We start from the raw sequence: 22,441 nt of genomic DNA, 5'->3' as shown, positions 1-22,441 counted from the left end.
CCTCTGTCAGGTTCACTGACCCCGACAAGGTAAATAGGCCAAAAATATAACCTCAAACAGTCAAAATTGACAATGGGTTTATAACCACCACTAGGTTATAACAACCCACAAAATATGGCCAATAAAAAATAGTCAAAACTGACATAAAGTGTATACTCATTTACGGAGTATGACAACCATCAAAACATAGCCCTCGGCTATAAAAATTAAAATGTCAAGTTTATGACATACTGTACATAACCACTAACAGGTTATACCCAAAAAATAAAATATGGCTCAAATGACCAGATTATAACATCAAAAAAATAACAAATGGTAGGAATTCCGAAATGATGTTAATACTAGAAGCAGGAATCTAAGTGAAGATAACAATATATACATAGTTTCCAAATACAACTATTCCAAAGAATCGGAATCATCATCAAGACCATTATAAAAAGGCTTTAAGTCTTTAATATGCCATTTACCGGCATTAGAACTATCTTCATTAGACAAAATATAAACCAGATTTGACAACTTTTTGCGGACAATACTGTGTACATACTTGGGAACTAGTTTAGAAGTAAACTTATCAACAGCGCTAGATAAAACTTTATTCTTACGCCAAACATGATCACCTACATTAAATGAGACATCTCTCTTACGCAGGTTGTAAGCTTTAGAGTTTCTCTCATAGGCAGTATGAAGTTTATTTTTTACCTCTGTAAATATCTCTTTCAAACCTTTCAGGTTCTCAGCATAAGTATTCCTATCTCCTGGGCAAATTTCCTGATCAATTTGAATATCCAAATTAACATTCTTATAATAATTTCCTGATAAAGGAATATGCCTCCCATAAACTAAAAATGAAGGGGTAAAGCCAGTTACTTCATGCTTTGAAGTATTTATTGCTTGTTGAATTCTTGGTATATGTTTGTCCCAATTATTATGTGAATCTATATAACTACGTATAGCAGTTCCAATTGTACGATTAGTTCTTTCAACAAAGTTACATTGTGGTGAATAAAAAGGATTAAATCTGATATTGAAATTATACATTCTACTAAGATTTGCAAAAGTTTTAGATGTAAACTGACTGCCATTATCGCAAATTAGTAAAGATGGAGGACCATGCACTGAAAATACTCTATCTTCCAATATCTGTTCAATATATTGTGATTTAGAACTTCGCAAAGGAAAAATCATAGTATATTTTGAAAACCAACAGGAAACCACGAAAATCCACTTATTCCCTTTCTTAGATCTGGGAAAAGGTCCCATAAGATCTACAGCAATAACCTGAAACGGATATGAAACATTTTTCTCTTTACCCATCAAACCCATGGTAGCAGTATTACTAGTCTTTTGAGCACCACAAACCAAACAATTTTTAACGAATTTCAAAACATCCTGACGCATTTTTGGCCAATAATAATATTCCTGAATTCGATTTAGGGTTTTTAGAAAACCAAAGTGTCCACATTCAGGGGGACTATGACAAGAATTTATTAACTCAGTCCTTTGTGGTTTTGGTACAAACATTTTCCATTCAGGAAGATTTACCTTCATAGGGAGTCGATTTGGAATAAACTTAAAAACATAGTCTTTTTCAACCTTCCATTGGGGATAATTTTCTGGCTGAGCTACAATCTTTCGACGCAAGTTATCAAAATAAATATCTATTCTGTCTATATCAACCTCTCCAATCACCATTTCATTACTTAAAGAGCTACGATCATCCTCCACTTCTTGAGAGTTACGTAATCGAGACAATGCATCTGGGATAACATTCTGAGAACCTTTTCTATGAACCAAATCAAATGTGTGTTGTCTCATACGGATAGACCAACGAGCTAATTTACCACTGGGATTCTTCAACGAACTTAACCACAACAAGCTATAGTGATCAGTGATAACTGTAAATTCAACTCCTTCAATATATGGACGAAACTTTTCAATATTAAAAAGGACAGCCAAGCACTCTCGCTCAACAACAGAATAATTTCTCTCAGTTTTAGTGAGAGACCTACTTGCATAAGCAATAACCTTTTCTTCCCCATCTATCATCTGAGTCAATACCCCTCCTAAACCTGTATCACTGGCATCACTCTGAATAACAAATCTTTTTGAAAAATCTGGTTGTGAAAGGATTGGTGACGAAACTAACAACTGCTTTATTTTGATAAATGAAACCTCTGCGTCATCATTCCATATAATTGATTGACCCTTTTTCCGTCCTTTAAGTAGATCATTAATAGGAGACATCAAAGGAGAAAAATCTTTGATAAAACGGCGATACCAGGAACAAAGTCCTACAAAACGCTTAATTTCCGTAGTCGTCTTTGGACGAGGATAATTGACCATAGCAGAGACCTTATCTGGATCAGTCCTAAGAGAATTCGAACCCACGATATAACCTAGGAATTTTAAAGAGGTTTTAAAGAAATCACATTTTTCTAAATTCCAGCCTCTTGCAATTTTTGCTTAATTTCACATAAAAGATTAATATGAGACTCAAAATCACTGCTAATGGCAAGAATATCATCAAGATATGTAAAAATACTCCCATTTTTGTTTCCTCCACCTGGTTCATATTGAGGACCAAAAATAGCATCCACAAGACGCTGTTGAGTTTGAGCAGCATTCTTAAGTCTAAAGGGCATAGTAACAAACTGGAAAAGACCCCTACCAGTCACCGAAAATGGTGTTTTTTCCTTAGAAGCCTCATCAAGGGGAATTTGCCAGAATGCTTTCCTGAGATCTATTGATGTAATATATTTGGCATTTCGAAGTGAGGTTAAAATTCTATCTATATTAGGCAATGGATAACTATCAGATTTTGTAATTTCATTAAGAGGACGACCATCAAAACAAAACCGCATTTGGTTTTTTGACCAGAAGCACTGAACACCAAGAACTTTTAGAAGGTTCCACAACACCCAGTTTTAACATTTCATCCAGCTCTGCATTTAAAATCTTGGACATATACGGGGACATCACATATGGTCTTCTCTTAAATGAAGATGAATCGCCTGTGTCAATCATACAGGTAATGAGATTAGTTCGGCCAAGCTTATCCTTGCTACTAATTTCACGAAAAGATGAGACAACTTGATCAGCAACAGTTTGCTGTTCTTCAGAAAGCTCTTCCAATGAAAACAAATCAGGACAACCACCTGTAAAATCCAAAGAGGAATTCTCCAAGACATCAAGCTGATGACCACAAAAATTACTTCTAATATGCCACGAGCTATCATGAAAGTCTACTAAACTTCCAAACTGTTGGGCAAAATCACAACCAAAAATAAATGCTTGGGACAGAGAAGGTACAACTAAAGCATCAAAAATCTTGTAATGTAATGGGCACATCAAACAACTTTACACGTATATATGGTCTATTGTCTAAAGGTTTATTGATGAATAGTGGTGAAATTTGTTCTTGAGGGCAAACTTTATTTTTTTATAATAGTAGTTTTCATGAAATCAGAAATCTTAGCAAGCCAATGTTCCCAGCTCAATTTGTTAAAATAGATACATTTAAAATTTAAGTTTTTAAAGGATGTGTTTAATTTACGTTGATTTATGTTCATGATTTTTGGAGCCTTGCTGTATAGCATGAAAAGTACTAGGTTTATTTGCAAATTCTTCCACTGACTTTTTATTTTTATTATTATTTTGAAAGAAAGGTTTTCTATTAGAATAATTTTTAAAAAACTTGATTTTAGAAAATTTATTAGTAGATACTTCTGAAACATTATTAATTTTATTTTTATTCTTTAAATAATCAGATTCGTCAAGTTTCCTACAAAGCTCAGAAAGTTGAGAAATGGAATTAATTTCTATTAAAGCCAATCTATCAATGAAGTCAGGCAACAAATTATTTTTAACAAACTTAATCTTAGTACATTCTGCTGGCACACGAGAAAGCCTAGCAAAAAGAACCTCCAAATGAGCAATGAAAACTACAGTATTTTCTCCCTTCTTTTGCTTTCTTTTCTTAATTTGATCCCAAATTTCATCATCTATATCATGATGTAAAAAGTCTCTTTTTAATTTATTTAGTAGGGAACACCAATCACCAACAGTTGACTTGACACTCCCATACCACACAAATGCATCACCAATAAAAAATTCTGCTGCGGACTGAAATAATATATCCTCAGATACATCTCGAGCCTGAGCCAATTCAGTTAAGGTTTCCAAAAAATTATAAAGTTTACGAGAATCTCCATTAAACTTAACTTGCCATTCACTAATAGGAACATTTCGAGTAGCACAATGGACTATTGGAGCAGCTACATTTACAACTGGAGCAGAGGAATGAGTTACTGGTTCTGAATCAGCATTGGGAAAAATTTTGTCAAAAAGATCAGCTTCAAGAGCTAGACAAGTTGCTGTAATTTCCTGACTATAAGCTTGAATTTCTTCAGCTTTTTCTTCAAACGAGATTTCACTCGAGCAACAGCTGAATCAGAAGCTACACCCTCAAATTCTTCAATGACACTTGCAATGGAATCTAAACTTTTTTTAATGTCAGCTCTTTTCCTATCATAATCTAATTTAACTTCCTGTAAAGTTATGCTAGATCCCGGAGAAGTTTGTTCCTTTTTTAGAATTCTCAATAAAATCTTCCTTTTGTCAGCAACGTTCCGAACAGTAGCAACTAAACGAATTTTCAATTCATAATCTAGTTCATGTTCTAACAAATGATTAGGTTGGAAATTATACAAATCCATGGTGTCAAAAACTATTATTCCAAAGAATTCAAGAATAAAATTAAATCCAAAAAAAAATTAAATGTCTGAAATGACCTCACCTAAGAAACTTGATGGCATGAAATGAAATTGATCTAGGTTGATTTTATATGACAAAACAATATGAGACCACAATATCTCTCAAAAATTGTAGAATTAAAACAATGTCAGTGGCATAATGATGCATAAACCTTTGTTTAAGGGATGACTGTAAAAAAAAATTTGTACAGAAAAATTTAAACTTTTAGTTAGCCAAAACTAATGTTTTTTCTAAATATGGAGTTGCTTAATTGTTCAAATTAAACACAAATGTAAATAGTCTGGGTTGGTTCTACCCTGTAGATTTGAAAAATTGCAGTATTAAATGTTACTGTATGTAATAGCACTCATTAGTTTTGGGTATATCAAAATTGAAGAATAATAGTTTTAAAACAATTTATTAATCTGTATCACCTTGTATAACACATGCATATGTTACTCATAAATTATGTTCCTTCCAAAAAATCTATAAGTCAGAATAGCATTTCAAATCCCAAATACATTTGCCATATAGAAACCTAAATGAAGTGGTGACACCATGTATAATTAAAATGTGAATTTCCATAACTATCCAAAAAATTTTCAAATTGATCAGCAATAATTCCGGAATCCAGAATAATAAAGAAAGTGAAATGTTTACAAGTATAAACTTCTCAACATTTAATTTAAAAATATTATTAATAAATATTTTACTTTTCTAATTGTGATCCATTACAATTCGAACATTAAAGATATCTTGTCCCTAAAAAATTATTAAAATCCTCTTAATGTCCCTGAACACTATGCAAGTAAGTACATACTTTTTATACACCCTGCATATACTAAACACACTGTATTGTCGCAGATTGTCAAATCATAGTCCTTAACAAGGATACCTCGAAAAACAATAAATATCAAAAATATCATATATAAACACTTTCCTAGCAAGGGTTTTCCTTCAAATTGTATACACTCTGTATACCAACAATTACTAATAAAATTATGGCCAATAAATTATAACCAAATTTGATATTTGCTTTACTCAAAAAAAATTAAGCATTACTTGAGATTCAAAGCACTCTAAAACTCCACCCATCCAAGGTATTATCAATATTTAAAAAAATTAAAAGATTATTAAAATAGATTAATAAAAATAGCCAATCTGGGTCCCACGTTTATGGGCGTCATTTTCTGCGGCGTTAACTTTACAGTGTTACTATTTTGCCAAGAGTTTGCAGACGGTAGCTCAGAATTATTGGAGGCTTGGGATTGTTCGAAGGTTCACTTATGACTGGCTATTAAAGAATATAATCTTGATTATAGCTATTAAATAAGAGGGCGCCACTTAGTTTTTTTTTTATGAATGAAAGAAAACTAAGAAAAAGAATTGGTATATAGGTTTCAATTAACAATTAAATGACCCTGGATAAAGTAGATTTAAAGAGGCAAAAAAAAAATATCTTAACAATACAACCAAATTATATTTACACCAAAGATATGTATACACCTCATTTTCTAATCTGTTAAATGTTAATAATTTATTATGAATTGAAATATGAATAATGTTGACATGATTAAAATAAATTTGACAAAAGTAACATTTAAATTATGATTTCACTACTAGGTAGATTTCAGCACTTGGAAAATAAATTGCAATTATTAAAGTTTTTAGTAAATATCTGTTTTACGCAGGGGAAAGATCATGAACCTTTTTACCTAAGGCATATCAGCCTCAACCGAGTTATATCTACTTAACTACCAAAAAAGGTACTGAAAAATACTGAACAAAAAATAACTAAAATTATAGATAAGAAATTGACACATTAAATTATGTTGTTGATTAAATATTTGTAGCAATAAATTGATTTTAAAAGTATATTAATAAAAATTTTAATATGTGAGACAAGTCTATGGTTAATAATATTTAAATAAATGGAATAAACTGGCCTGTATATTCCTCCAAGAAATGAACGGCTGGCCTTCAAAATCAAGGCTGTAAATGTGTGCCATTTGTAGCTTAGCTATCCGGACTGGGAATCTCTACTAATAGCTCTAACTCTGGCTCCAGCTCCACAGCTTACAGCAATTTCCCGGGGAAATCAAAATCCTGCAGCCATCAACAATTGAAGAAGAATAAAGAGGAAAACGGAAAAGTAAAGCGGAAAAGTAAAACCCTAAAACAATAGTTGCCATTGTATTCACTGTCGATAAAAAAAATGAATGGCGTTCAAAATGTGACACACTCACCTTGCTAAGTTTCATTATCTATCTATCAAAATCTCGGGCATCCTGCACCAGAATTATGAAATAAACAGTTCCCTAAAGGAACAAGATTAAGGACTATAAATTATAAACCATATTGGCCACTTCCCGCTTCACAAATTTCGAAAATAAAAAACTGGCCTTTTACGTGCGCTTCTACCTGCGACACGGGAACAAGTCCTCGAAAAATGGATGCAGTACCGACTAAATAAGTTACGACCCCACCTCTCGCCTGAGCTGTCAATGTCAATCCAATCAGAGAAAACATCAATCAAGACCAACCAGAAGAGTGACGGACCGTCAACAGAAAGCATGAATAATAAAACCAGGAGAGTAATGCGTTACAGTAGTAATGTGTCATTGACAGTGTGAATTTAAAGAAATATCGATAAAAGAAGTTGACTGAAATTATTAATATAATTATTGAAATTAATGAAATATCAATGGAGCGTTAGTGAAAATAAGAGTAGAAAAATAAAACGCTACAATTTTAGAAATTAAAAAAACTAGCACCTATCAACTCTTAACAAAAATATGTACAATTCATTAGTAAAAACCGCATTAAAAATATTGTAAAATAAAAAAGTTATCCAGGAAACAGGAATTTATGGGTGAATAATACCTTTAAAGCGTTGGGGAGCATTAAGCCTGATATGTTAAGAAGTCTTTTAAAATCAAAGTTAGAAGGTGTAATCTGTGTTTGGAGAAGAATAATGGTAATTTGTTTGAACATATTCTAAATTAGTTTTTGTTGGGTTTCTAGTAGTATTTAACAATTTTTTAAAATTAATTAACATATGACGTAACCCACCTACGTATATGTGAATAATTTTTTTAAATCATCAGTAATGTGATTTTAATTCAATATTTCGAAAAATAAGTAATGATTGCATTTCACCCACATTTCACCGCCTACTACACTAAAACATCGAAACTTAATAAACACCCGTGTTTTCTAATTTAAATATTGCAGAATCGTATTGTGTCACACATCGTTGTATTCGTAATCAAATATTTATAGGGTATACTTTTTTACGCACCACATAAAAAATAAAGTTGATGATGGTTTTTACCAAACGAAACCATGAGAAAGTGTCTTCGGAATTGATTTTTATGCATATCTTCGGAACTACTCTGAATTTTAAAACTTAGCATATTGTTAGGCTTGAAAATTCGCAATTTTTCTCTAATTTAACCATCTGCGAATCTTCTTTGTTTTCTAAGATACCCATTATAGACATCCTTATTTTGGAAACATATGTACTACATAAAAGAGAGGTACGTATTTTTTAAATTTGAGTACTGCGTTACCAAGTTATGATTATTTAATCATTGTAAATTACTTATTATTAGGCATTATTCCTGTGTTTTAATTACGTTAACGCTATGATTATTTATCCAAACATGTCTTCTTAGGTTAATATTATTTTTATTAAACTTTTGCATAGTCGTTACAATTATGGCTGAAGTTGTTTTAATAATGACCTTTACAAAAGCACGGCTAAAACTAAATTAAAATAGCGATTTTATAAAAACCTAACCCGTTTTGAAATAATAGGGGTGAGAAGTTTTTAAATTGAAACCCTGTATAAGCTATTGTCAATCTTACAAATCATTGTTTTCTTCTAAAAAGTTCTTACTAATAATATTATGTTACATTCTGACGATTCCAGATGTCGATAATAGCGACTTCTGCATTAGCTTATAGATGCTTTCCTTAAGGTTGAGCAGTTTTATGTTTTCGATCCGGCTCTTTGGTATTACTCCTGTTGTTGACACCATAATCGGAACTGTCCACACTTCTCTCATTTCCCGTTGTCTTTGTATCTGGTATTCTAGATACCTGTAGTTAATCTTTTCATTATGTTTTGCTCTTAGGTTGTTATTATTGGGTATAGCCACATCAGTAAGGGTTGTCTTCCTAGAAATTTTATCGATTAGGATTAGGTCAGGCCTATTGTTACTTACTCGTTGGTCTGTGTAAGTACAGTGCGATTCCAATACAATTTGTGTTGGTCATTTTTAAGAACTGGTTCTGGCTTATAGTTATAATATGGTACCTTAGGAGCTCATGATGCAGTATCTTTGCAACTAGAGCATGTCGTTCTTTATATTCCGTTGATGCAAAAGTTTGACATCCACCGGTGACATGCTGAAGAGACTCCGTTGTCTCACATCCATACCTACATCTATCACTTTGTACCGTCGGGTGACCTACGACAAACTTTAAATAATTTCTTGTTGGTATTCCATGATCTTGGTTCAACATAGTCGACGAGTTGTTGAACCTCGTGAACATGCCTTTCATTTAGTGGTTTTCCCCTCCAAACTTGCATTTTCTCTTTCTTTCGGTGCGATGGTGTATGGGCAGCTCAAGCTCCTGTAGTTTAAGTGGTGTTGAGTCGTCTGCTTCACATACGGCACGATGAATGTGTGATGTTTCAGTCTTTCTTAAGAAAAAGGAACGCAAGTTACTAATTTGCTTAGTCATTTGCTTCTCTATGTCGGTCATTCCTCTTCCTCCCTTATGTCGAGGTAGCGTAGTTCGTTTTACGGCACTTCGCGGATGATCCTTATTGGCTTTCGTTAGGAGTATTCTAGCATATCTTTGCATCCATATAAAGTAGATAGTCTACTCTTGTTAGTTCTCTATTATCCTTTTTTAGGCCAAATTCGTACCTAGTTGAATTGAGTTGGCTAGGTAGCGGGTTCATGGCAAGGCAGAACCAAAGTGGACTTAATAAGCCATTTATGTGGAACTGCATCAAAAGCTTTTCGGTAGTCAAAGTATGCTGCGAAAAGGTTTTTCTTGTTGTTAAGTGCCTAATTGCAAACTACGGAGTCGATAATTACCTGTTCTTTACACCCCATGACACCTCTGGTACATCCTGTCTGTTGAGTCGCTATGATACTATTTTGGTCGCAATGTCTGTAAATACGTTCTGTAATGCAAGATGTAATTAGTGTATAAAGTGTCGGTAAGTCAGTGTTATTGGCCGATATTTAGCCGGATCTTGAGTATTTTGGCAATCCTTGGACAAGAGGTACCTTTGGTTAAAAAATTGGGCAAATTCTGAGGATTCATAAGTACGTCGTTTAGAAGGTCGGTCAGTTGTTGATGTGTTGATCACAATTTCTTAATTCAGTAAGAGATGGACTGGAGCTTTCCAGTTATGTAGTTTTCTTTAAAATTTAAAATAATGTCTCAGATTATAAGGCAACCATTTTTCCTACCAAAGTTGAAGTTGATCAAATGTCTTTTATTACCACACATTTTTGCTTACTATTTGCTTATACGTCAACCGGTTTTTTTCAGTTTGGTTAGGTAGGAGATTGTATGCCCTTTAAAATGATGTATTACACTTAGGGTAGGGTAGTCTGTTGAAATCCATTTCATTCAGATTTTCTTTTTGCTCTGAAAACTTGTCCGCCAAATCCTTAATCGGTATGCAATAGGTTAATAAATAGCTTATAAGTCGTGTCCAAGCTATAGTGTAATTTGTTTCATGGAACACTCCAGAGGTCGTCTTAAGAGGTGGAATTTTTTAATTTTCAACCATTTGTATGCCTTATAATACATATTTTGTAAATAGTTACTGTGTAAGTTAAACTTCTTATTTTCGACTATGACGTGAATTTTAGTTTTACTCTTTTAAGATTGCACAAGCAGTCCGGGAAATAAGGATTGCATCAGCGAAATAATAGAGCCACTTCAAAAAATTCTAGTTTTGATAAGAAGGGCGGAGATAGTCATCAATTTGACTCTAAGGCAACTTGGTGGTATTTTACATAAAGAGTACTACATTTCAAATAGTAGTTCTAGGTTTTCAGTAAGTAAATATTTCAAAATATCAAAAATGAAGTCAACCTTGTTTAGATTAGTATATATATTTTTTTATTTTATTAAAATTATAACTAGGAATCCAGAAAAAAATTTGGCAAAAAATTATGTATTTTCACTTAAAAACGAAACCTTCAGGGTTTAAAATTTTGTGATTTTAGGAAGTCCTCTCTTCATTTGCAGACCTATTGGTCTGCTTGTTAAAGTTTGATACCTTATTGGATAAACAGGTCTTAAAGAATGATTGGATATGCTATAAAAGGCGTCTTAAGAATTTTATACATACAAATTCGAAAATTCGCTGGGAGTTTAATGAGTTGCAGGCTTTTAGTAATATGTTATTAGTACTGGAAAACTCTTTATTATCTGGATCAATTTTTAAGGTAATACATCTTGAAATTAATTTTTCATGTTTTTATTAATTTTGCTTTTTTTTAGGATACTATAGACAGTTGTTTAAACAATAAATTAGTTATTGATTTTAAAATCGATAGTTTAAACGCAGAGTTTTATAATTATTTAACAGATAAACTAAATGAATTAGACAAGGATGATGACGTCTTCTTACATATGAAAGATATTGTAGATATAAATGTACTCGCAGCCTTTTATTTTAATATCTTTGGAGTCACTGATAAAAGATTTACCAAAAGGCTGCTTGAGAAGAATAAAAAGGTATCTGTTTTACACTAAAAGAATTTTATATAAAATTAATCGTGATGTTGGGAGTTGGGCAAATTATGCAAACTTAGGTGATAACAATATTGATTAGTATACAATAATTAAATAGTGATTAAATTCATAGGTAAATATGAAAAACTTAATCCGTTACTCTTAATGGTTTAATTACCGTCTTGTTTATCGGTACTAAATAAGTATACAAGCTCCAAAATTAAAAAAAATATATATGATTTTTTCTTATTGCCAAGAGGATACGAATTATATTCAGTTCGTGTTAGAACTGAGAAATAGATATAGCAAAATAATATAGCATGTTTCTGAAATATATAAGTGGATGCCTATTAAGACCTTTAGCTTGTTGGATAATGAGTACATTATAGATTTGTTGATTACGTAAGAGTCTTAAGATATTTTAAATACCCGTGTTTTGGCAATGAAACAGATAATTGGGAAGGAGATTTTATATAAGTATAGTTCCAGTGTAGGCCACACGAACTAAGCTTTACGACTTTACATACAATCTGAGGATTACGACGCTTTTTATGCGATGACTAGAGAATTTTAAAAAACTTGCTCTTGCCTTGCTATAATACACAATAAGAAACCAGATTTAATAGCTACGCCACCCACATCTAATTTTTTCTCTATACTTAATTTTTTTAATTAAAATATGACTGAACTTAATTGATAGTGTTGCTAATTTAATTTTATCTGCATTTAGATATCGGGATGTTCATTAATAGGAAATAAATTATGGTATCCTGAACACTTCCTCGTAAAACATGTGCAATCGCTACTAAATTCGATAGATAGAAGTAGCATAGAGAGTAACAGATTATATTATATTAACTCAAAAGTGCAAAATTTACAAAAGGAAACTAACACATTATCTTATAAGGTATGAAATGATGAAATTTTATTTACTATTAAATCGCGATGTTTAATGTTAGTCGGCGGTTCATGAACTCTATCCGTTACCTCTAAAATTACCTTTCAGGCATTTAATTTTATCCTAGAATTAGAGAATAAGATGAAAGCCAACCCAATAACTATAAAAGTTAAACAACTGAAGGAAATGGCAGAGTTTCTTTTAGCCGAGTTAAAGATAGTAGAGAAAGTAAAAAGACTTATTAAATGGATACTTAATGTGCATTTCGACAAAAATTTGCCTGTTACTAAGACAGTTTTAAATTGTGTTGGCCGTTTGGTTGAAAGTTTAAAGCATATGCACTCAGCCTTTCAAAGGCATATGCCTATGATAAACTTTTTTATTACTCTCATATCACAGCATTTGCAACATACAGCTATTTCTATGTTAGATACCCTAAAGGTAAGAAGATTAATTAACTGTAGAGATAAATTCATATCCAGAATAATTTTAGAAAAACCAGACCCAGTTAAAATCTTACAAAGATAAACAGCTGGATATATTATCAGCGATTAAAGTTTGTGAGTCAGCTTTAAAAGGTAAAATGTAAGATGATTTTAAGTTATCTATAGTAATAGTATAATATATTAATTGTAGGTCCCAACACAAAGCTTCGAATACTTATCGCAAATTTGGCATTATCAGCTAGTGGACTAGTTCCCGTAGCTGAGATAAGATCAATTTTGAACCAGTTAGAAATAGCAGCAAAATTTACACAACTTCTAAAAATTGCATGCGATTGTTCAATATTTTATTGGCATTTTCATCACCTTATGCCTGCATATTTTAGAAGGCTCATTGCTTTTAAGTCTAATTTATCAAAATGTTACGTAAGTTTCGGTTCTAATAATTTATATATTCTCTAAGATTTACGCTTTTTAAATTATGTTTGTTATTTAGTTTTCTTCAAATAGCAGCTTTTAAAAATTTTATTTATATTTAAGGATGTTTAAAATCAATACTAAAAATTTAAACTGCACTCGGCTGGTAACACCGACAATTTGTCACGGAAATTTTACATACAACATATAGGGTGACACAGAAAAAAGGAAACACTTAATAACTTTTTTACTTTTCGAGATAAACAAATGAAATTTGGTAAATCGATAAAAAGAAGGGAATCTTTTGACATATGCAATTGTTTTCCATCACTTCCGCTCTATCAGGAAGAAGTGACACTAACTTTCTTATTTTAAATGGGACACTTGGTATGTTATTACGTATATTACGTATGTTATTACGTATATATTAAAATATTTTGAAAACAATGATACTGTATTTGCTACTTTTTGTCTTATACGCATAGAAAAAATAATTTTTTTTAATTTTAAAATAGTGTGCCCTGAAGGCGTTAAAAGTTTAAATTTTTAATTAAGTATTCACGAAAAATAGTTTTCAATGCATTTTATTACTTAAATCGTTTACACGCACTATTTAAAATGTTTAAACTATTAATTTCGGCATCTACTTTATTTTTTTAAATAGCACATAATTGGGAACAACCAAAAACATCTTGTCGAACTTGCATTGTCTTATTAATTAATGTAACACGACGTTTCGGTTGGTAACTATCTCCAACCGTTATCAAGTGTAAACTGACAGCAAACTACTATTCTATAGGCTTACATACTAGATGTGTGCAGCGATGTGGAAAGGAAAGTCATCCGTGAAAAGAGTTGGGGGCAGGACACGCCTCTCTCTAGATCCTACACTGTCCTGAGAGTAGAGGCTTCCAGATGTTGGGTACATCGACGCTTGGCTGGCTGAAGATCCCCTGATTCTGTGAAATGAAAACTGCCTCTACGAACTTCCTCTTCTGCCAGTGCTGTTCCTTGTGCAGAATCTTGGCTTCTGACCAATGGATATTGTGTCCATTATGCCACGCGTGCTCTGCTATTCCGGATTTGGAAACCTCTCCTCTATGGATCCAGCTGCGATGTTCCTTCGCTCTGACTTCTAGGGGGCGCTTCGTTTCACCTTTGTATGAGTCACCGCACTCACATGGGATCTGGTAGACGCAATTTTTGGTATCCAACAGGCCATCTGGTTTGGTCTTTGATACCACGCTTCTGATAGTGGTGCTAGATCTAAAGGCAGTTCTAATATTGTACTTGCTGGCAATGCGTCGGATTTGTTCCGATGTACCCCTAATGTAAGGTATGGGTAGAAGTCTGGTTGTCGTGGTGGCCTCGTCTCTGATTTGATTCGAGCTCTATTGTAGAGGGATCTTATGATGCCTACTTTGGTGGTTGCAGGATGGTTGGACTCATAGTGAAGATACTGGCCCGTGTGTGTTAGTTTTCTATAAACTGAAGTTCGTAGATTTCCACCGACCTTTTTAACGAGGACATCTAAGAAAGGTAGAGCTGAGTCCTTCTCTGTCTCCATCGTGAACTTGATTGTTGGTCTGAAGTTGTTGAGGTGAAGCAGAAACTCCTAAAGTGCTATTTCCTCTTTGTCCCAGATGATGAGGGTGTCGTCCACATATCGAAGCCAGAGCTTGGGTTTGCAATGGGAGGCATCTATTGCATGTTCCTCGAACCATTCCATGAAGATGTTTGCTATTACTGGGGAAAGAGATGAACCCATCGGAAGTCCTTCGTCTTGGGCGTAGAATCTATCCTTGAAAGTAAGAATTACGAAGACAGATCTCGAAAAGTTCCATCACCCCGTCCAAAGGCATTGTGGTCCGAGTTGAGAAAGCTGCATCCTTGCTTAGTTTTCTGTCAGTTTACACTTGATAACGGTTGGAGATACTTACCAACCGAAACGTCGTGTTACATTAAATAAATAAGACAATGCAAGTTCGACAAGATGTTTTCACTGTACCACTGTCTACCACCTTCAAAAACAGGTGGGAACAACCAGTTTTAGAATGCGGTTTCCTTTTTCCAATAATTTTATATGATTATCTTTTAAATCGGTTGATAAATAAGCCCATAAGAAAAACAAAACGAAGTCACAAAAATAAACGCATTTAATTAATAAAAAATAGCATAGAATTGCGAAAAATTATTAAAACACGCGTCAAAACGCAACCTCCTATTCAAGAAATCAAAGCCTATGCCTCTATGCTATTTTTATTAATTAAATGCGTTTATTTTTGTGACTTAGTTTTTTTCACCTTATGGGCTTATTTATCAGCCGACTTAAAAGATAATCATATTAGATTATTGGGAAAAAAAACCGCATTTTAAAAGTCGTTGTTTCCAATAATGTGCTATTTAAAAAAATAAAGTAAATGCCAAAATTTATGGTTTGGAAATTTTAAATACACGTGTAAAAGATTTTAGTCATAATATGCAATGAAAACTACTCTTTCATGATTACTTGATTAAAAATTATTAAACTTTCAACGCATTCATGGCACTCTATTTTAAAAATAAAAAAAATTACCTTTTTTTTTTAGCAATTATTAATAATTATTATATAACAAATTCATCGATATACCAAATTTCATTTGTTTCATCTTAAAGAGTAAAATAGTTATAAAGTGTTCCCTTTTTCCTTTGTCACCCGGTATACAGGGTGTCGGGAAGGTACAGTTCAGTTCAGAGATCTATTAGAATCTTTGATGTGCCGCGAATAGTCCGTGTGCCGGTGTTGTTTGTATTGTCACATGGCATGCATATTTAAATCGCAAAATTTTATGTGGAAAGAGTCATAAAGTAATATTCTAAGCGACATTTAACCATTCCACTAAATAAATAAATGTTTTAAACATATTTTTTTAAATTTATACATTTGCATCGTAAAATTTGACTTCAGACGCCCATGTACTATTTTGTTAGGTGTCTGACCTCAGTCCCAGCCACTGAAGCGTGAAAAGTTGCACAGATCCGGCCTTAAAATTTATTTGTATTTAAAATTTGATTATTCGGGATTTTTGGGTTTAGTTTTATAAAGCTGGAAATTCAGGATAGTTGATAGCAAGATAATATTTAATTTAAAGATAAGATTTAAGTACGTAAAATCAGTTTAACCAAAAATTTTAATTTAATAAGTTTAGTTTTATGCGCCATCAGTGGGGTATTTATAATAAGTTATTTTTATAATATTACTTAGGCCCATTTATTCTGTAGATTAAGGCATTAAAGATTTACTTTTTGACACAAAGGTATAAAATTTTTTAGTTTGTCTTCAAATTTTATATATTTCCTTTTTTTGGGTACTGAGATTTATTTTTATAAAAACCCCATCTCTATATTTAGTACCAATATCTTTCGATAAAAAGTAATTATGTAGTCAGAAAAGTGGAAGTATATTTTTAAAATAAAACTTTTACATTAAAAATCATTAAAAAAAACACATTTTACATCCTGAATGTAATGTAATAATTTGTTGGCCTCATATTTAGTAATTGTGCATAATAGGAGAGATTAAGAGAAAAAAGAAAGAAAAAATAATTGCTTTTATTATAATAATTAACACTAAAAACTAAAAAACTTATACAAAACACTACATTTTAAGTATACTGGATCCTAAAATTACAGTGAGGATACTAAATACTTTTACAAATTGAACGACTCATTTAAATCCGGCCCAAAGAGTTAATACAATTTTCTAAACTCTGTTTGTGTCTCTGTAATACAAATCATGAACTAAAAAATTTTAAACTTGGTTTCTTAATAAAAACAGTGCTTTTCTTATCATAGCAAAAAGGTTTTTTCCCAGAGAAAAAAGAAAGAGGCTTTATTGTATCGCTGAAGGATAACAGAGGCAGAGTAAGGTGTAAAAACAAAATTTTAAACTTGTTTAATTAATAAAAATATGGTTTTCTTACTATGGCAAAAAAGAGACTTTTCCCAGGGAATGGAAATCATACATCAATCATAAATGTATCATGCCATGTTTCGTCTAAATAATATATGGATTTTTCTTCCTCCCAAAATTCATTAATTTTCTCCAAATATTTTATATGCACCTGACAATTCCATTGCCGGATTGCATGACAGCAGCTCTTTTGTTAACCATCTTAAACTTAAATCCAAGTTTTATTAGGTATATCGGCAAGGTTGAGACTGAGAAATATTTGTCCCTTGCCAATAAGGTATCCTTAACTATCTCTATGGTCAGAACCTCATTGTTTTTGTATTTAGAATACACAACTTCTCTTAGCAATTTGGCAATATCCGTGTCAAGTCCTTTTGATTGTCCTGCATCTTTTCTTTTTTTTTGCCTTTAATCCTTTTTTTACAAAATAGCATATTGTACTATTGGGAACCCGGAACCCCTGTTAAAAACGTTTTTTTTTTTGCAAAGCACTATAATCATTTGTGAACTGAGGATAATTACTTAGATTGTTATAGACATTTAAACAAATTTGTTTGGCATCTGTACTTAAACAATTACGTTTTGAAACTGCTTGATTTTTCCCCTGTAGCTTCTACTTCCCTTGCTTCTTCCTCTGCTTTGAACACTGGAAAATCACACTGTGAACTATCACAACTATGAGTATAAATCACTGTCCAGATCACTCTTATTGTTTTTATCACAAATGTTATTGTCTTTCTTGTGCTCTCGCGGTCTCCATAAGCCCGCACAATAAAAATAAAAAGTAGTGTAAAACATGGGGTTTTACGTATATTTAAAATTATTTTATAGATAAACTAAAATTTTGCCATTTAAACATGTATATCATGCGACAATAAATACGACTCAGGCGCACGGACTATTTAGTTTAAGTTCTTTTAAGTTATCATTCATGTCAATGTCTGGCCAATTCTTAGAATGAGAGCCTCTAGGGTGGGGACCTACATAATAAACAAAAAGTGTGTTTTTCCTCTCTGGTTGCTTAGCATCTGCTCTCGTGACTCTTTACGATCTTATGGTTATCCCGAACTTCATGTTGAGTGCATCTCACGTATTTTTAATCGAGTTCCTTCACATTCTGTTGGACAAAAGAGACTTGATAACTTAGATATTAATTTTAACTTGCACTGTATTATCGATTAAGTGTGAAATTTAAGTATTTGTTCCAAAAATGTAAAAGTTGCAATAAAAAAGTTTAGAAACGAGCTAAATTTTGACCTATAGATTTTTGGCTTAAAATGTTCGAAATTAAGTCCTTAAAGGATTTTGCCCACCTTCCGGAGACCCTGTATAGGGAATAAATATTAGGATATTAACATAATAAGGACATTTCAATAATAGTATTAAAATTTACTCTTTATTATGTTAAGGATAGTTTTTCGCGATTTTAGCCTATTATCAAAAATAAAAATAGCCTCAACAAAAAGTGAAACATTACTTTCTTCTTCCTCTACTCTTTTAGTTATAAGTAAATTTAAGTATTTCTTTACATTAATATTTATAACGTTAAATAATTATATTTTTTTAGCCACTTTTATATGCATTGTCCGATTGCTTAGCCGTAGAAGAAAACGATATATCTAGCGAAATTCATCAAATCTGGAAAGAGGAACTGTGCATGCCTATAAACCATATAGCAGAAACAAATCTACGAGTTCAGACTCATCTTCACCTGCAATTACCTCCTTCAGATCCGTTTCGGGACTATTTTCCTCTGTGTTTAAATAAAATAATGCCGGTTCCACTGAAATATGCGTATAAGAATATTAAAATTGAAACAGAACATTATTTGAGTTACACATTTTATAATTTAACTACCGTTGTACTATATGATTGGAAAACTTATGGGGAGATGCGAAGGTAAGAAGTTTGAATTATTTACATCGTGTCTCATCTCCCGGAACGATTTTATTGTATACTTGGCTTGCTAAAACATATTGCTTCAATTCCGGCAAACTCGGTGAAATACTTCTAATAGAGCTTCCTTAATATATTGGCTAGCCGAAAGACTTTATGTGTCAAACAAAGATCAAATTACAAATATTCATATTTACAATAGCCAACGACCATAGTTACGTGATGTATTGTATTATTTTACATCAATTTTCGTTAAAATAAACAATTTAATTCAGTTTCAGGTTTAATTATATTATTAGTCGTTTAGGTTTTGTATTGTTTTGATGTTCTAGGTACTCATGCTTTTAAGAAGAAATTGTTTCTTGTTCTAGAGCCTATTCAGCTTATTCGTTACTAGTATTACCACCTATTAGATGCAAATGAAACATTTAAGCCATATTTACCTTAAATTTTACTAAAACTTTTTTAGTTTGTTTTTTACCTCAAGGTAAAAATAAGAATGTGAACATATTCTTATTTTCACTTATAAGTTATAGCCTTAATGGATTAGAAAATTATATATGTAATAAACATTTCTACAAACAACTCAAATTATAACGTTTTATGAATTTCATTTATTTAATCTGTGTATTCTTATCTATGATTTTTTTCCAAACTTTAGGCATGTTTAGCTTTCAGGCTTTTTTTTGGAAATATAAATATAGAATATACATATGAGCGGATATTTATTTATAAGAAAAGTCAGTGTTAGATTTAATAGCTAGCGGAAGCATTATTAAGTGTATGTATTAATATGCACATATTATTTGCAATAGCACTATTGCGTAAATAGTTAAATTAAACATGATTATTTTTGAGTTTGTGCTTTAATAATTCTCTCTTGCTAAAATTATTAAAGCACAAACTCAAAATCTTAGTGAAATTAAAGTACACGATAAATCTGACCCTATAAAATAAGATAAATATAAAATTTATTTAAAAAAAAAGTCAAAAATCAGGAATAAAAACTAATAAAGAAAGTCCTAAAGCTCTTTCACAAACTCTTATAGATAAAAAAGTTTGCTAAAAAATTCTCAAAATCATATTAAGAAAATTTTCTAAATATTAATAGATACATATAAAGATAAAACAATAAATTCTAATAGTAAATAAATATATAACTTATGCAAAAATGTCAGACCAACCGACTGGAATTATCTAAATCAACTCTGTGTAATGTAAAATAGACAATGATATCTCATAGAATAATAATAATAATATAAATAAAATTTGTCTTTATTTCTTATCTTTATTTAGCATAAATAGCTATATACAAAAACAAAAAGTTCCCCAAAAATTAATAACAATACATATTAGTAATAATTTTCATATGCCTAATTCAACAACATATTTTGTCAGTAAGAGTACCATATACCTTAGCAGTAAATGTGTCATTGTATATCGTAAACAACATACTATGAAAAATAAACAAAATGACAACAAAAAAAGAAATAGGCAAAGGTAACAAATTCCTAGGACAATATACAGTGGTGGCCAACTAATTAGAAACAGTGTGAATAAATTAATAAAAATCATAAATCTTTTATAAATAACATTGTTTATTCTTAAATTTCTCGCCCATTGTTGTAACTAACATTCACCTTTAATATTACCATAAATTTAGTGGATTTGTCTTCACATACAGGGTGTCATTGAAATGGTGTAAAAAAATTCGGGGGGTGATAGTACTCCTAAAAATTTTAAAAAAAGTTCCTATAACTATAGGGTGGAAAATGCATATTAAGGGAGTTAGGGGCACTGAAAGGGTAAATTTAAAAAACGGTTTTTTGAAATTGTAGGCTTAAAAAACGAGATAAAATTTCGAAAAAAAATCCTCTGCCATAAATTTTGACCCAAAATCAAATGGTGATACTGAAAAATAATTTGGAAAATCGGAAAGGGTAGTTTTTGCAAGGGTAGGGGGTTAATTCGTGAATAACTTTTTTAAGGTTATTTTCTTCGCAACGTGGGTTCATTTTTTAAAAACTACATACTTTTTCCTACAAAAAAGGTACTCTTGTTGCACATCGCCAAGAACGATGGTTTTCGAGAAAATTGAAGGCAAAAAGTTTGCTCTGATGGGCTGCTAACTGGTTAAACAACATAAACTTATGAAAGTTATGGGGTTTCAAAAGTAAACAAGTAGTTATTAAATAATTAATTGAAAAATCTCAATTTCATGATTTTTAAAACATCGTATTGCTTTAAAAAAACGAAATAAACCAATTACCAAAATTCCTTATTAAATGCATACTTATTTGATTCATTAGCTTTTTTGGCAAATATTTTATGCACGGATGAAGCTGGGTTTACAAGAAATGGAATTTTCAATTACCATAATACACATCACTGGTCCGATGAGAACCCTCATGCTGTTGTGGAAAGTCGACACCAAATTCGATTCTCAGTTAATGTTTGGGCGGGAATTCTTGGCGATAGACTTATTGGACCATTTTTTCTACCCCCGAGGTTAATTTGACACCTTTTGAAAAGTCGCTTGTTATTTATAATAATAAACATTTTAGGCTAAATGGTCAAAGTTACCTTAATTTTCTAATACATGATCTACCAGCACTTTTGGAGGAAGTTCCCATAGCACAGAGGCAGATCACGTATTTTATGCATGATGGTGCACCAGCTCATTTTCCGCTAGCGGTGAGGAATCATTTAAACCAAGTTTTTGAGAGGCGTTGGATAGGACGTGGTGGTCCACAAGCTTGGCCAGCAAGATCACCAGATCTTAATCCATTAGATTTCTACTTCTGGGGCCACTTGAAAACTTTGGTTTACTCAGTGCCGATTAATACTGAAGAGCAACTACGTCAACGCATTATCGACTGTTCCAATCAAATTCGTACAACCCCAGGGATATTCCACAGGGTACGCAGATCATGGAGAAGAAGAGCAGATGTCTGCATTGAAATGAATGGTGGTCACTTTGAACATTTACTATGAATGAATTAAGAAATGCATTATTTTAATAAGGAATTTTGGTAATTGGTTTATTTCGTTTTTTAAAGCAATAAGATGTTTTAAAAATCATAAAATTTAGATTTTTCAATTAATTATTTAATAACTACGTGTTTACTTTTGAAACCCCATAACTTTCATAGGTTTATGTTGTTTAACCAGTTAGCAACCCATCAGAGCAAACTTTTTACCTTCAATTTTCTCGAAAACCATCGTTCTGGGCGATGTGCAACAAGAGTACCTTTTTTGTAGGAAAAAGTATGTAGTTTTTAAAAAATGAACCCACGTTGCGAAAAAAAT

At 31.9% G+C, this 22,441-nt stretch overlaps 1 protein-coding gene across 4 annotated transcripts in view; it reads left to right on the top strand.

The window, feature by feature from the left end:
• LOC126748971 (WASH complex subunit 4) overlaps positions 1–22,441 on the top strand; it is a 121,694-nt gene that overhangs the window by 79,768 nt on the left and 19,485 nt on the right. For 2 of the 4 annotated variants that reach the window (XM_050458533.1, XM_050458534.1), the window contains exons 5-12: positions 10,671–10,843; positions 11,016–11,237; positions 11,293–11,529; positions 12,257–12,433; positions 12,533–12,865; positions 12,918–13,002; positions 13,061–13,293; positions 18,804–19,135. In XM_050458533.1, coding sequence (XP_050314490.1) covers positions 10,671–10,843; positions 11,016–11,237; positions 11,293–11,529; positions 12,257–12,433; positions 12,533–12,865; positions 12,918–13,002; positions 13,061–13,293; positions 18,804–19,135 — 1,792 coding nt within the window. The remainder of the gene's footprint in view (positions 1–10,670; positions 10,844–11,015; positions 11,238–11,292; positions 11,530–12,256; positions 12,434–12,532; positions 12,866–12,917; positions 13,003–13,060; positions 13,294–18,803; positions 19,136–22,441) is intronic. The other 2 variants (XM_050458535.1, XM_050458536.1) reach the window with 2 other exon arrangements.

This window comes from Anthonomus grandis, chromosome 22 (assembly GCF_022605725.1).
Source record: "Anthonomus grandis grandis chromosome 22, icAntGran1.3, whole genome shotgun sequence".
In the NCBI taxonomy this organism is placed as follows: Eukaryota; Metazoa; Arthropoda; class Insecta; order Coleoptera; family Curculionidae; genus Anthonomus; species Anthonomus grandis.
The sequence above is the reverse complement of the archived record's forward strand: the minus strand, read 5'-3'. Positions and strand labels throughout refer to the sequence as shown.